This window comes from Sinohyriopsis cumingii, chromosome 18 (assembly GCF_028554795.1).
Source record: "Sinohyriopsis cumingii isolate HCF-2022 chromosome 18, ASM2855479v2, whole genome shotgun sequence".
Classification (NCBI taxonomy): Eukaryota; Metazoa; Mollusca; class Bivalvia; order Unionida; family Unionidae; genus Sinohyriopsis; species Sinohyriopsis cumingii.
In genome coordinates, this window is record NC_142978.1 from 50,691,993 (window position 1) to 50,704,633 (window position 12,641).

General features: G+C 34.2%; 1 protein-coding gene across 1 annotated transcript in view; it reads right to left on the bottom strand.

The window, feature by feature from the left end:
- Positions 1-2,212: 2,212 nt before the first annotated feature.
- Positions 2,213-12,641, bottom strand: part of LOC149776620 (cerebrin prohormone-like) — a 32,515-nt gene continuing 22,086 nt past the window's right edge. The window contains exons 2-4 of the mRNA XM_089942666.1: positions 6,511-6,647; positions 3,929-4,065; positions 2,213-2,338 (exon numbers count right to left, since the gene is read on the bottom strand). Of these exons, the coding sequence (XP_089798792.1) occupies positions 2,335-2,338; positions 3,929-4,065; positions 6,511-6,642 (273 nt within the window). The 5' untranslated portion in view covers positions 6,643-6,647 and the 3' untranslated portion in view covers positions 2,213-2,334. The remainder of the gene's footprint in view (positions 2,339-3,928; positions 4,066-6,510; positions 6,648-12,641) is intronic.

A 12,641-nucleotide genomic window follows, 5' to 3' on the forward strand; every position in this document is an offset into this window, starting at 1 on the left:
CGAGAATATGTTAGTTCAGCAGAGCTAATAAAAACATTAATGTCACTGATGATTCTATTTACATCGTCTAGCGTTGCATTATCATTTTTGATGAGTTTCTGCCATTCACAGTCAATATAATTTAGATTTTGAATATTTATATTCGGCGTGAATTCATTTTTTTCTTCTCGTATCCCACAATATCTTAGGTTTATTTTCTAGTATAGAGTTTTCTGCGATAGAACCATGAAGTACATGTAGCTGATAAATTTGAAATTGGGAAAGCACAGTGAGTATCTGAAAGCAAAGGGTTAATGTCGAGGACTTCAAACGTATTTAACAATTGGAAACCACTTAACGTCGTTAGTAGATAATCAATTATGCTTTTGTCACCAGAAGTTCATTTTCAAACTCCCCTGTCTACACCCACTCTCCCATTATAAATATACACATTATTATTTCTAAAAAAAAGTTCAAAACAATGCATTCCATACCTATTTATATATTTGCCTTGTGAGTATCGTACCTGAGGTATACTATGTTTCTCTTGTTGCTCAATTCTCTCTATGTAATTCATTGCATCATTGTCGAGACTGAATATTTCAACATTTTTGTATTAATAATGTTATTATAAATATTCGATAAGTTGGCAGTTCTGGCGTTAAAGTGACCAACGAGAAAAATATAACTAGAGTTATTAGCAACAAGTAGCATCTCATTTTCTATTTCATTAAATTCTTCATCGGAGCTGTACTCCGAACCTTCAGGGGGTAAATCGATCCGCAAGCTCGTGAGGTTCACACACTGCATGGGGTGCAATCACCCAAATGCCCTCTCCTTTCTTTGGTGGAGGTCTTGGATCCTCTGTGGTTGTGCGTCTTGGTAATGGTTGCTGTGCCAACTTTTGTTCCTCGTCAGCCATCCATTTATTAAATGTAAGAGATTCGGGTGTTATTGTCTAACTATTGCTTGTGTAAGAGTAGGCTTTGGTTGATCAGCATATTATTCGGTCTTAGTTTCAGTTGTAAAAGCACCAGAGTATGATTCTTACCCGTGCAGCTTTCTGATAAAACTACCCATCAGTTTTTTTGCTTCATCAGTTTTTAGCCACATCAAGTATCTCATTATATTCCTCAACAGCTGAACAGAGGCTTTAGTAGCCCAAGTAAGTTCTCACTTACCCACTTGGCCCATACCATTCTTATGTTCTGTGATGGTGCTTTAATCACTAAATCTTCCCAGTTGGGGGGGGGGAGGTACTTTAAGACTTTCACAAATTGGATCTTCAAATATCCACTATCCAACTTCTTCATTTAAAGTTTGTTTCGTTGTTTCCCTCGTTGACTGATATCCATGTGGTGAAGGAAGTTATTATTTTACCTCAGCTGCCATCTACGACAAACGCGTAATCGTCTCTTCATTTTTTTTCTTGATGCGCTTAGCTATTTTAATAACTGGACACGGTTTTTCGTCTGTTCCCATGAGTGCTGTCACTTGCTGTACGGTTGTTTTGGTGGCCTCGACAGTTTCATTGGTGGGTCTTAATCAGTGGCGCAAATACAATGTCCTTTTTGACGTAGCCAGTATAACATAACCTACAAGGTCCTTTTTGACGTAGCTAGTATAACATAACCTACAAGGTCCTTTTTGACGTAGCCAGTATAACATAACCAATGAAGAAAACATTGGAAATTCTTTTTCTTTAAAAATCTAACCCTGTGCAAAATACGAAACTGTAGATCGCCACCGTAGCGTCATTATAATTTTTCATAAATCAGAAGAAAATATCGGTAGTTTATATAATGTGACTTTCCGTTCTAAAACTACTCCCTAATCAGTTGGTAGTTTGTCTGTGTCAACAAAGGATATACACTGAGAGGCATTCCCTGCTAATACTGCATTTAATTTTGATTATACTTTCAAATTTGAATGTTCCTGGGTACAAACCAAGTGTTTAAAGTAATCTTCATAGTGTGTGTGTGTGTGTTTGTGTGTGTTAGAGAGAGAGAGAGAGTTCTTTATGGAGAAATTTTGTGTTTCCCTTTAAAGGTAGGTAGAGTCATAAAAAGAGTGGTATGGCGCTTAACAACACATAAATTTGGCAACTTCATCTAATAGCGCGTGTTCTCGACTATACTGTATCTTACTGGGAAATACGCCTCTCCTTACATGTAATCATCGTAAGAAAAGTAATGCGGGATAACGTTTTCATAAAGCAAAAAAGGTTATGTGGTTAGAATATACCATTTAATTTGTTCTTTGATACATTTTCCAGGAAAATAATTACAATCAAATTTCACCAACATAGACGCATATACCGGATTGTGAATCAATTATTCTGGGTGTCATGGTGACTCACCTGAAATGATGAAAATATTATCGAGAATGAGAAACAAAAGTTCGGTCATTGACCAAAATGCAAAGTTCCGTAATATGACAGCATACTGACAGATTCTTTTCTTGGATTTGAGCCGAGACAACAATATATTTAACAAGACTAGAAGTTACTTGTCTCGTACAGACCCAAATACGTCGATAATGTTAAAACAATTTGGTTACCATTTCCTTATCGCATTCACTAGTATTTCAATAATATAGATACATGAAATCGAATATGTCTATCCCTCATCGCAGAAAATCATCATAATCCTTTAGAAAATATCATTGTCATTCTAAATGAAGTCGTTTACATTTCCGCTAAAAAACCGCGTTTTTCACGTGAGTCGATGACCGACAAACCATGTCTAAAATATATGACTGCATACTTCTGCATATACATATATATACTTAGACCAGATGTGATTTGTGCAGTTCTGCCTATTGAACATTTATGCAAGAATATATTGCCACAAAATCAATAATCTGCAAGTTGGAATATAATGCTTCTCTTCGATAGTTTTAATGAATAAATGTTCGTCAGTTTCGCTGAGAAAATTTAGTAAAGCATGTTCTACTCTTTTCAAACAAATATATTTTCTTTTAAATTCAAAACATTCAAATTCACAACAAACGGATACAAATAATAGTTAATTATATAGTATATTTCTTTCACCGTTTGTTTTGTGAAAGCTAACGGGATGATTTCCTTATTCAAGAAGTACCCGAGTTATATGTTGAAGTTTAGTTCCCAATTTATGCCCACAACTGAGGGAACCATCCGGTCAAAGGGTTTCGATTCGTGATGGTCCTAAATCAGGTTGTGACTTTGTTCTTTAAGTGCTCAGTCATATTTAGAAATCCCTGAACAAAGACATAAGTGGTGAGAAAAAGAAGGAATTTACATATCCTTTGATAGATTCAACACATTTTAGCTATTTTTTAAAATTAGTATTGAGAATCAATGATGACAATATATTTCTTAAACTGAGTAATTTGCCAGTTATAAGGTATAATCAACCTTTTTTCACGTGACGTTAGGGTATCCTGGGTAAATTTTGTAAAATTGCATCTGATCAATTTTCGTAATATAAGGATGTCTTAGATATTGACACGTGTTTAATAATTAGAGGTAGGAATAACTGGATGTAGTTTGTTTTAGAAACAATGCAGTCTTATGTGACAAGAAACACGGATCTACGGCTTAGAATGATTTGCTGATAAATCATACCAACATTAGGTGTGAAAGACCATTCAAGGGGGAATATTAGTCTCGTGAATGTTGGTCCATATTTTCATTAAATGGAAAGTATTTATCGTATTTACGCGTTTTCAGTCCATTCAGTGACAGCATCTGCTGCCTTGGGGTCCCTGGAAATAATGGGGAATCAACGACCTCAAGTCAAACTTAAGCAGTGTGCTTGATATGTATGGTTTTATTTTCAGCTCGGTCTTGATATGAATTTATAAATTATAATGGAATACTTTTTCACTATCACTGTCTGGTTTGAGAGCACTGGCTTGGTAAAGAACGATAGAAAGAATGGAAGCAACATAGACTTTTGAAATTCACCTTCTTCCGGCGTCAAACAGGTGTGGAAGGTTGTACAATGAATCGACGGTTCCAGCATTTCTTTTATCATCTATAATGTATTCTGAACTTCCGGTCATTACAATCTTTATTATTCCGGCTGCCAAAGTCATGATAGCCTGTAAAGATTTGTCACCCTTTTAAATCTGCAGTGCACCTAACTCGAAAACAGTTTTTCTTTTCTTATCAAACAAATTAAATTTACTTTGCTTTAAACATTCAAGACAGTTTACTTTCTTTCGAATAGATGCGTAGTTATACAATATAATTGTATATCTAATAGTTCCTGAGATAATATTCTGAGAATGTATACAAATATATAGAGTAAATCTGAGATAAAATGGCTTCATTCGATCGCTTAAACGTCTTTCCACTAGTGTGCCATTTTTATTCTAGTAGTTGTTTTTTCTCAAAATTATATTGTACCGTATCCGAAAGAGGCTCTAATTAAATTGTATCGTATTTCAAAGAGGATCTAATTACATGGTAACGTGTCAGAAAGATGTTCTAATTAAATTGTAAAGTATCAGAAAGAGGCTCTAATTAAATTATAACGTATCAGAAAGAGGCTGTAATTAAAATGTATCGTATTTCAAAGAGGATCTAATTACTTGGTAACGTGTCAGAAAGATGTTCTAATTAAAATGTAAAGTATCAGAAAGAGGCTCTAATTAAATTATAACGTATCAGAAAGAGGCTCTAATTAAATGTTATGGTATTTGAAAGAAGCTTTAATTAAAATTGTATCAGATCAGAAACAGACTCTAAGATACGCAACATGCTCTTATTTATTCTGATTTGCTTTTTGTATGTTGGATATTGCTATCGATGCAAAAATATGTTTGCTTTTATATCTTGGTTAATTCCATCGAATCAAAGAAATGTGAATTTTTTATATATTACTTTACCTGTCTTTGCTTCCAGTTATTCTCCTTTAAGCTAATATTCGCCATTTAACTACTATTCACCATTGAACTACCATTCGACATTAAACTACTATTCACCATCAAACTACTATTCGCCACTAAACTGCTATTCACCATGAAACTACTATTCACCATTAGACTACTGTGAACCATTACACTACTATTCAGCATTAGACTATTATTCTCCACTAAACTACTATTCATCATTACATTCGCCATTAAACTACTATTCACTATTAAATTACTATTCGCTATTAAACGACTTTTCGCCATCAAACTACTATTTGCCATTAAACTACTATTCGCCCTTAGACTACTATTCACTATTAAAACTACTATTCGCCTTTAAGCTTCTATTTGCCATTAGACTATTATTCTCCATTAGACTACTATTCACCATTAGACTACTATTCGACATTAAAACTACTGATCACCATTAAACTACTATTCACCATTCAAACTACTGATCACCGTTAAGCTACTATTCACCATTCAAACTGCTATTCACCATTAGACTACTATTCGACATTAAAACTACTGATCACCATTAAAATACTATTCACCATTCAAACTACTGATCACCATTAAGCTACTATTCACCATTCAAACTACTATTCACCATTCAAACTACTATTCACCATTAAACTACTATTCACCATTCAAACTACTGATCACCATTAAGCTACTATTCACCATTCAAACTACTATTCACCATTCAAACTACTATTCACCATTAAACTACTATTCACCATTCAAACTACTGATTACCATTAAGCTACTATTCACCATTCAAACTACTATTCACCATTAAACTACTATTCACCATTCAAACTACTATTCACCATTAAACTACTATTCGCCATTCAAACTACTATTCACCATTAAACTACTATTCACCATTCAAACTACTATTCACCATTAAACTACTATTCACCATTCAAACTACTGATTACCATTAAGCTACTGTTCACCATTCAAACTACTATTCACCATTAAACTACTATTCACCATTCAAACTACTATTCACCATTAAACTACTATTCACCATTCAAACTACTGATCACCATTAAACTACTATTCACCATTCAAACTACTATTCACCATTAAACTAATATTCACCATTCAAACTACTATTCACCATTAAACTACTATTCGACATTAAAACTACTGATCACCATTAAGCTACTATTCACCATTCAAACTAGTATTCACCATTAAAATACTATTAGCCATTAAACTACTATTCACCATTCGCCATGAATTCATTTTCCGCCATTCAGCGGGGTATAGGCTAATACAACATTGCTTCTTTAAATAATTTACAACGATACAACTGATGAATAAAAGAAGATAGTTTTACGGTTTATAAAAACAACATTGTCAACAAAGAATTGTGTTTTTCCCCAAACATAGGTGGGAACATTGATTAATATATTACGGATAAAGACCGATTTGTTTAGCTCTTGTTACTGGGGGGGGGATCGTGTGAAATTCCTTGATATTAAATCTGACTTACGTGATAAGAACGACATACAAAAATGAATAATTTCTAGACGCCTGATACAATTTTAAATACAGATGAAGTAAATCCGAATTGCATTTCATATTGCTTATTGTATTATTATAGAATATACTAACCTGTCTGTCTTTCTCGTCTAGCAAGTTTTGATAGGACTGGATGGGACTGGCCTTGGTCACGCGGTTGTGCATGCCCAGTAAAAAGAGGACAAGTGTCATGGAAGAGATGTGTCGTCTGCTGATGAGGTTCATTTCAGCTGGAAGAAATTATTCGTTTACACGTTTGGTAGACTCCCAATTATTTAACAAACAGTGCTTAATTAATACTTATCTAAAACAAGTTAAATTTTGGGACAACTCTAGGTTGCCATCAAATACCTCAGCGTTCTTTTATGGGCTCCCTTTCAAATCGAGAAGACATGTTGGTGTCTTTAGTTTTCGCATATTCTACCGTTTGTTTGTACACCTCCACCGATTTTAAAAACAAAAGGCATCAAGGACAAAAAAAAATGCACAAACCTGATTATCGCCAAGGGGTCCCTAACACGGTTCAGTGATTGGCGTTTTAACGCAAATGGAAGATCCCGATGTGAACAATGAAACAGACTGCTCGCTGTCTAATTATAGTTTCTAGAATAGTCTATGTTGGTAAAAAAAAATACAGTCGTCTGCGTCCAAAATTTGCAATACCTAGTTTTAATATTTCTAAGACATATTGAACAAATAAAAAGGAGGGACATTTGTATAAATATGTTCAATGATTTATTCCAAACTTGCAGAATTACTGGGATTTTCAAAATGGGTGAACTACACCATATATGTAGATTGAGAACATATACTGTATCAAGCAAATATGGCGACCTTCTTGCTAAAGAAACTCTTTTGATTCGACAAGCCAACAGGTTGACAGTGTTTCGGACCCCCTGGCGACAATCAGGTTATAATTTATAAATCGATTAATGACTAAGTATTGTGCATTTATTATATCCTTGATGACTTCTGTTGTTTTTTTTTTTAAATCGGTAGAGGAGCACAAACGGGATGGTGTGAGAATTTTTTAGCGACTAATTATGTAGAACGATGCACGTATTAAAATCATTCTAAGATTAAGATGTAATTGATAGGTGTTCCACGTGTAACGAAAATATAACAATAAAATTACGTATAAATGTTTGTTTGTAGCTGTTCGTCCTACAATATTTACGATAAAACTATGTATACGTTATTTTATATCTGGTCACCCTTAGTAACTTCATACAACTGCGAACAACACTGAATTGTTCACGCATAATACAGCATCAGATCGGAGGCCATTTTGATTTCTTAAAATCAGGAGCAGTATTAACCAGCAGAAGAGACCCTGATCTGCATTGTTTGGTGTGTGTCATACATGGACATTTAAGGTTTTGGCACAGTAATTTTCATTGAAGTGTCACACATGGATATATACGGTTAGTAGACAGTAACTATTATTGGTGTGTCTCATACATAGACATACATTGTTTTATCACAGTAACTGTCATGGCGATGTAGCCAAAGAATACTAAATAAAATTAATTTCCTTCAATTCCTAATTAAACCAGTAGAGGATACATATGTGCAACGTCTTTTGGAATCTTTGTTTTAAATGATTATATGGCCTCGCCTAAAACATTAAACAACAAACGTGAGGGAACATTTATATCGGCTTAGTTGCATAAAATGTAGACAAAATTTGGTGGAAAGAGAATTATGGAAAAATCAGAAAAGAAGTTGAATGAAGGTCACACTGAGACAACGAGAAGACACAAACCTGAAGTTACAAATGAGTGCCATTCGTTGTACAAGGTATTTGACAACAAATCACAGCCGTATTTACTACAGTATGGCATCAACGTGCGTGTGTATCACCATATACAAAGTACACTGTTCATTTATCGATTAATTGTTTATTAGACGAATGTCTACGGACACCGTAATGATAATGTCTGGCAAGTAAACTAATACTGTCTGGTGAGACCAGCACAACTATTTTACAATGCGACGAAAATAATTTGGTTATTGCCTCGTTTTGAGGAAAAAAGTCCATTGTTAGGTGTCAACTAAAAATTTTATCCCGTGAGACCTGCCCATTTAGATCCAGACGTACCTGTTAGGTGACAGCAGTCAAATGAAAATGGTTTTTGGTTCAAGTCTAAAGCAAAACAAACATTCTAATTTGTTCAGTATTTTTTTAAACAGTCAATCAACGACCTTTATATGGATTTATTCTGTAACACATACAACAATAATTAGCACGTGACCATGCGTTTTAGCTGTGTTAATATGGCTATTCATTAATCTTAGAAATAAAGGATTACAAAAATAAATAAATACATAAATAAACAGAAGAAGGAAAAGCAGTTGTTTGAATTTTATTCCCGTTAAGAATTATATAGAAATAGTAGACTTATCTTTCTGTTATTGTTACGAGATTTTCAGGTCCTCACTTTTTGAAACATACGTTGGATCTGAAATTCAGTTCAGTTTCATGACACTAAAATTAATTTAAAATTATATGCATATTTGCGATCGTAACACGTTTACGTGTATATTTGTAATTATGTGTGTGTGTTCGGATTTTTTATGTAACTTTATCAATTGAATTCATATCGCTATGATATCTACAGTGTGGCAGTTTATAGTGTGTGTGTGTGTGTGTGGTATCACTACGATGTCTGCAGTGTGGCTGTTTATAGTGATGTCTAGCACAAGGGTATCATGCTGCAGACATATAGCATCATATCCCATCAAGTCACATTATCCTGACACTAGGCCGGTCAGTCATAACACGTACCTCGTAATGCTGAGCACTAAGCAAGGCAGCTGCTTGTATCATTTTTATAATTCGTTGGTACGACTCAGCAGGGGTTCGAACCCACGACCTCCCGCATCCGAGGTGGACGTTCTAACGACTTTGGCCACCATAGCGTTATGCAATGATGTCTAGCACCGAAGCATCATGCCTCATACATGTGGCACGATGTTCGATCCAATCACATTATCCTGACACCAGGCCAATAGTTCCTAACATGAGCCTGTTAATGCTGAGCGCCAAACAAGGCAGCTGCTAGTACCATTTTTATAAGTGGTTGGTATGATTCAGCAGAGGTTCGAAGCCGCTATCAACCGCATCTGAGGTGGACTCTCTAATCATTTAGGCAACCTAGGGATGTCCCATTTGTAATGGCAACACGTACATGCGTAATGTTAACACATTTACACATGCATGTGTAATGTTAACACATTAATAGCTACAGTTTAAATGGTATACATTTACATGTACATTTCGTTTACATGTACATTTCGTAATGGTGGCACATTTACACATACATTCGTAATGATAACACACATGTACATGTGCATTTGTAATGATACCACATTTACATGTACATTTGTAATGATGATACATTTACATGTACATTTGTAATGATAACACATTTACATGTAAATTTGTAATGATGATACATTTACAAGTACATTTCGTTTACATGTACATTTCGTAATGGTGGCACATTTACACAGACATTCGTAATGATAACACACATGTACATGTGCATTTGTAATGATACCACATTTACATTTACATGTACATTTGTAATGATGATACATTTACATGTACATTTGTAATGATAGCACATTTACATGTACATTTGTAATGATAGCACATTTACACATATAGTTGTAATGGTAACACATTGATACTCTTATCCAGAAGTTTAGAAATTGCTATATTTGTTTAATTTTTCCAGATATTATTTTGAAACAACCAACTGGTATGTATGTATGTATGTATGTATGTATGTGTGTGTATTAAAATTTTGTTCATAACTTTAAATTGTATTCATTATATATATATATATATATATATATATATATATATATATATATATATATATATATATATATATATATATATATATATATATATATATATATATTATACAAGGAATATATTCCATTTTAAGATATTGAGAGTACACATAGATTGCATGGGATCTATAAATGGCTATGGTGGGACATTGGTATTCCCATGAGGAAGAACCTGGCATACCTGATGTTTGTCACGTTCTTTATTATAATTTTAGTAACAGACCCTATCTTATTGACAATTTAGACTGTTCTATAAATGATCTTCTGACCCTCATCCTGGTTCTATTATTGTGTCTTAGTTTTTAATATAATTTTATTTAATTGACAAAAACCCACTTATTTGTCTGCCATAACGTCTGTTATGTTAAGTTTTTTATTTGGATTTGGATAAATGTTGATTTATTCAAATTAATATTCACCGGAATTACAAAGTGCTCAATAGTATTATTGGACAGAAACATTAATTTTGAGCTATAGCGAATTCAGAAACGAACATCCTGGATTATATTTTAGTGATACACCAATATACTGTTGAAACATCGGCACACTCCAGACCACTGGCACAGTGGCACATTTAAGGCTTCAGATACATCAACACATTCAAAACAGGGAACTTGTTAGGCATACCACTGAAATTCAGTTGGAACTGAATTCATTTGGAATTGTGCTAGAATTTCCGCGACTATTTTTGGGATTCACAATGCTGTAGTAAACTATTTTTAAGTTTTCACTTTGTATTCTGGGGAAATAAATTATTTGTTGAATTTTACAAAACTTTTTTGTTTTTGCTCTTTTCAGCTACTTAGATTAGGATCATAAAATCGTAACAACAAATGAGTTTTAAAATGTGTCGTTTAAAACAGCAAATTTTGTATTCATCTTTGTCAAAGTATGTGACATGTTAAAATAATGGTTTTGCCGTTAAATTGTCAAAATCTTCTTAAATGACTGAACTGTAACTTTTCATTTTAATTCCAAGCTACTTTCTATAACTCTCATGGCAACCATCATTGCACTGTATGTAAATGGGCCATGGAGCTCTCTAGCTGGCTAGCTAAAAAGCCTGTCTCGTGCGTAATGTAATTTAATGGGACGTACAGTAGTAGTATCACATCCGTACATGCACAGAAAGTATAATACAAAACGTTGGACGACGTCATCATGACGAAACATGTACGAATACCAGAACACTGGTCATGGCGTGATTCTAACATCGAAACCTTATCGGCCTTTTCTGTCGCATGTTAGAAAAAAAATATCGATGCAAAATAATGACCATTTGGAACTACTTTCAAGCCCTTGATTGTTATTACATCATAATAACGTTATTGACGTCACAATGACTAGAGGATGTGTCATCACTAACAGCTACATACACAATGTTACGCTACTGAAACAGACTAATTTTCTTTAATTTTTGTTTCATTGCAAAGATGCAGGAATAAAATTAGAGCTGAAAAGTGCAGAAATTTCATTCATTTTTTTAACGTCGTGCAATTTTATTTTTATCATCTGCCATTTTGGAATATCTGTTGCGCGCACATCTAGCCGGATGTTTATCCGACAGAACCTTAGCAATTAGGAAACTATCACTACGATTACCTCCGAGTTTCTTTCATGGTCGAGGTTATTCGACTCACATCGGAATGAGATGAAGTTGTTCCAAATGAGAAACACCCAACAATGTTCACAACAGACTATAGAATCTTGGTGAGAATTTAGGTCACTGTATGATCTTGTCGGCATGTTTTGTTCCTTTCATCTCGTCTGATGTCACATATGAGTACAAATAAGCAATCATACAACTGCATATGGCTGGTAATTTCGCTTTGGAAAAGTGAAGAAATTATGAACGTAAATTATTCTACCGCTGGGCTAAGTTTCTGAACCGTTATTGTTCAAACGAATATATGGAAAATATGAGACGAAGTGGATGGAAGACTTTGACAGATGATCGTGCCGATATAGTCAAAGTTTTTGGTGGATTGACAAATAATATCAATTCATCATGGCTGGTTCCAATGCTAGCAGCTTGAACTGTCTGGAGAAGATTAAATCATTTTGGCCACAACAAAAGACGAGTTAGAAAGACGCTCAGCGTTCCAACCCATAGTGTGATAAGCAAAATAAATTGTGTAGACTTAGCCAAGGATGGATTTTCGATTCGCACTGGAATAAAGTGATATTTCTTATGAGACCCAAGCTGTTATCTGACAGGATTTAAGCGTTTAAAATAAAGGTGGTGAAGTTTAGAGACAGGGTTTAAGCGTTGAAAATAAATGTGGTGAAGTTTAGAGACAGGGTTTAAGCGTTGAAAATAAAGGTGGTGAAGTTTAGAGACAGGGTTTAAGCGTTGAAAA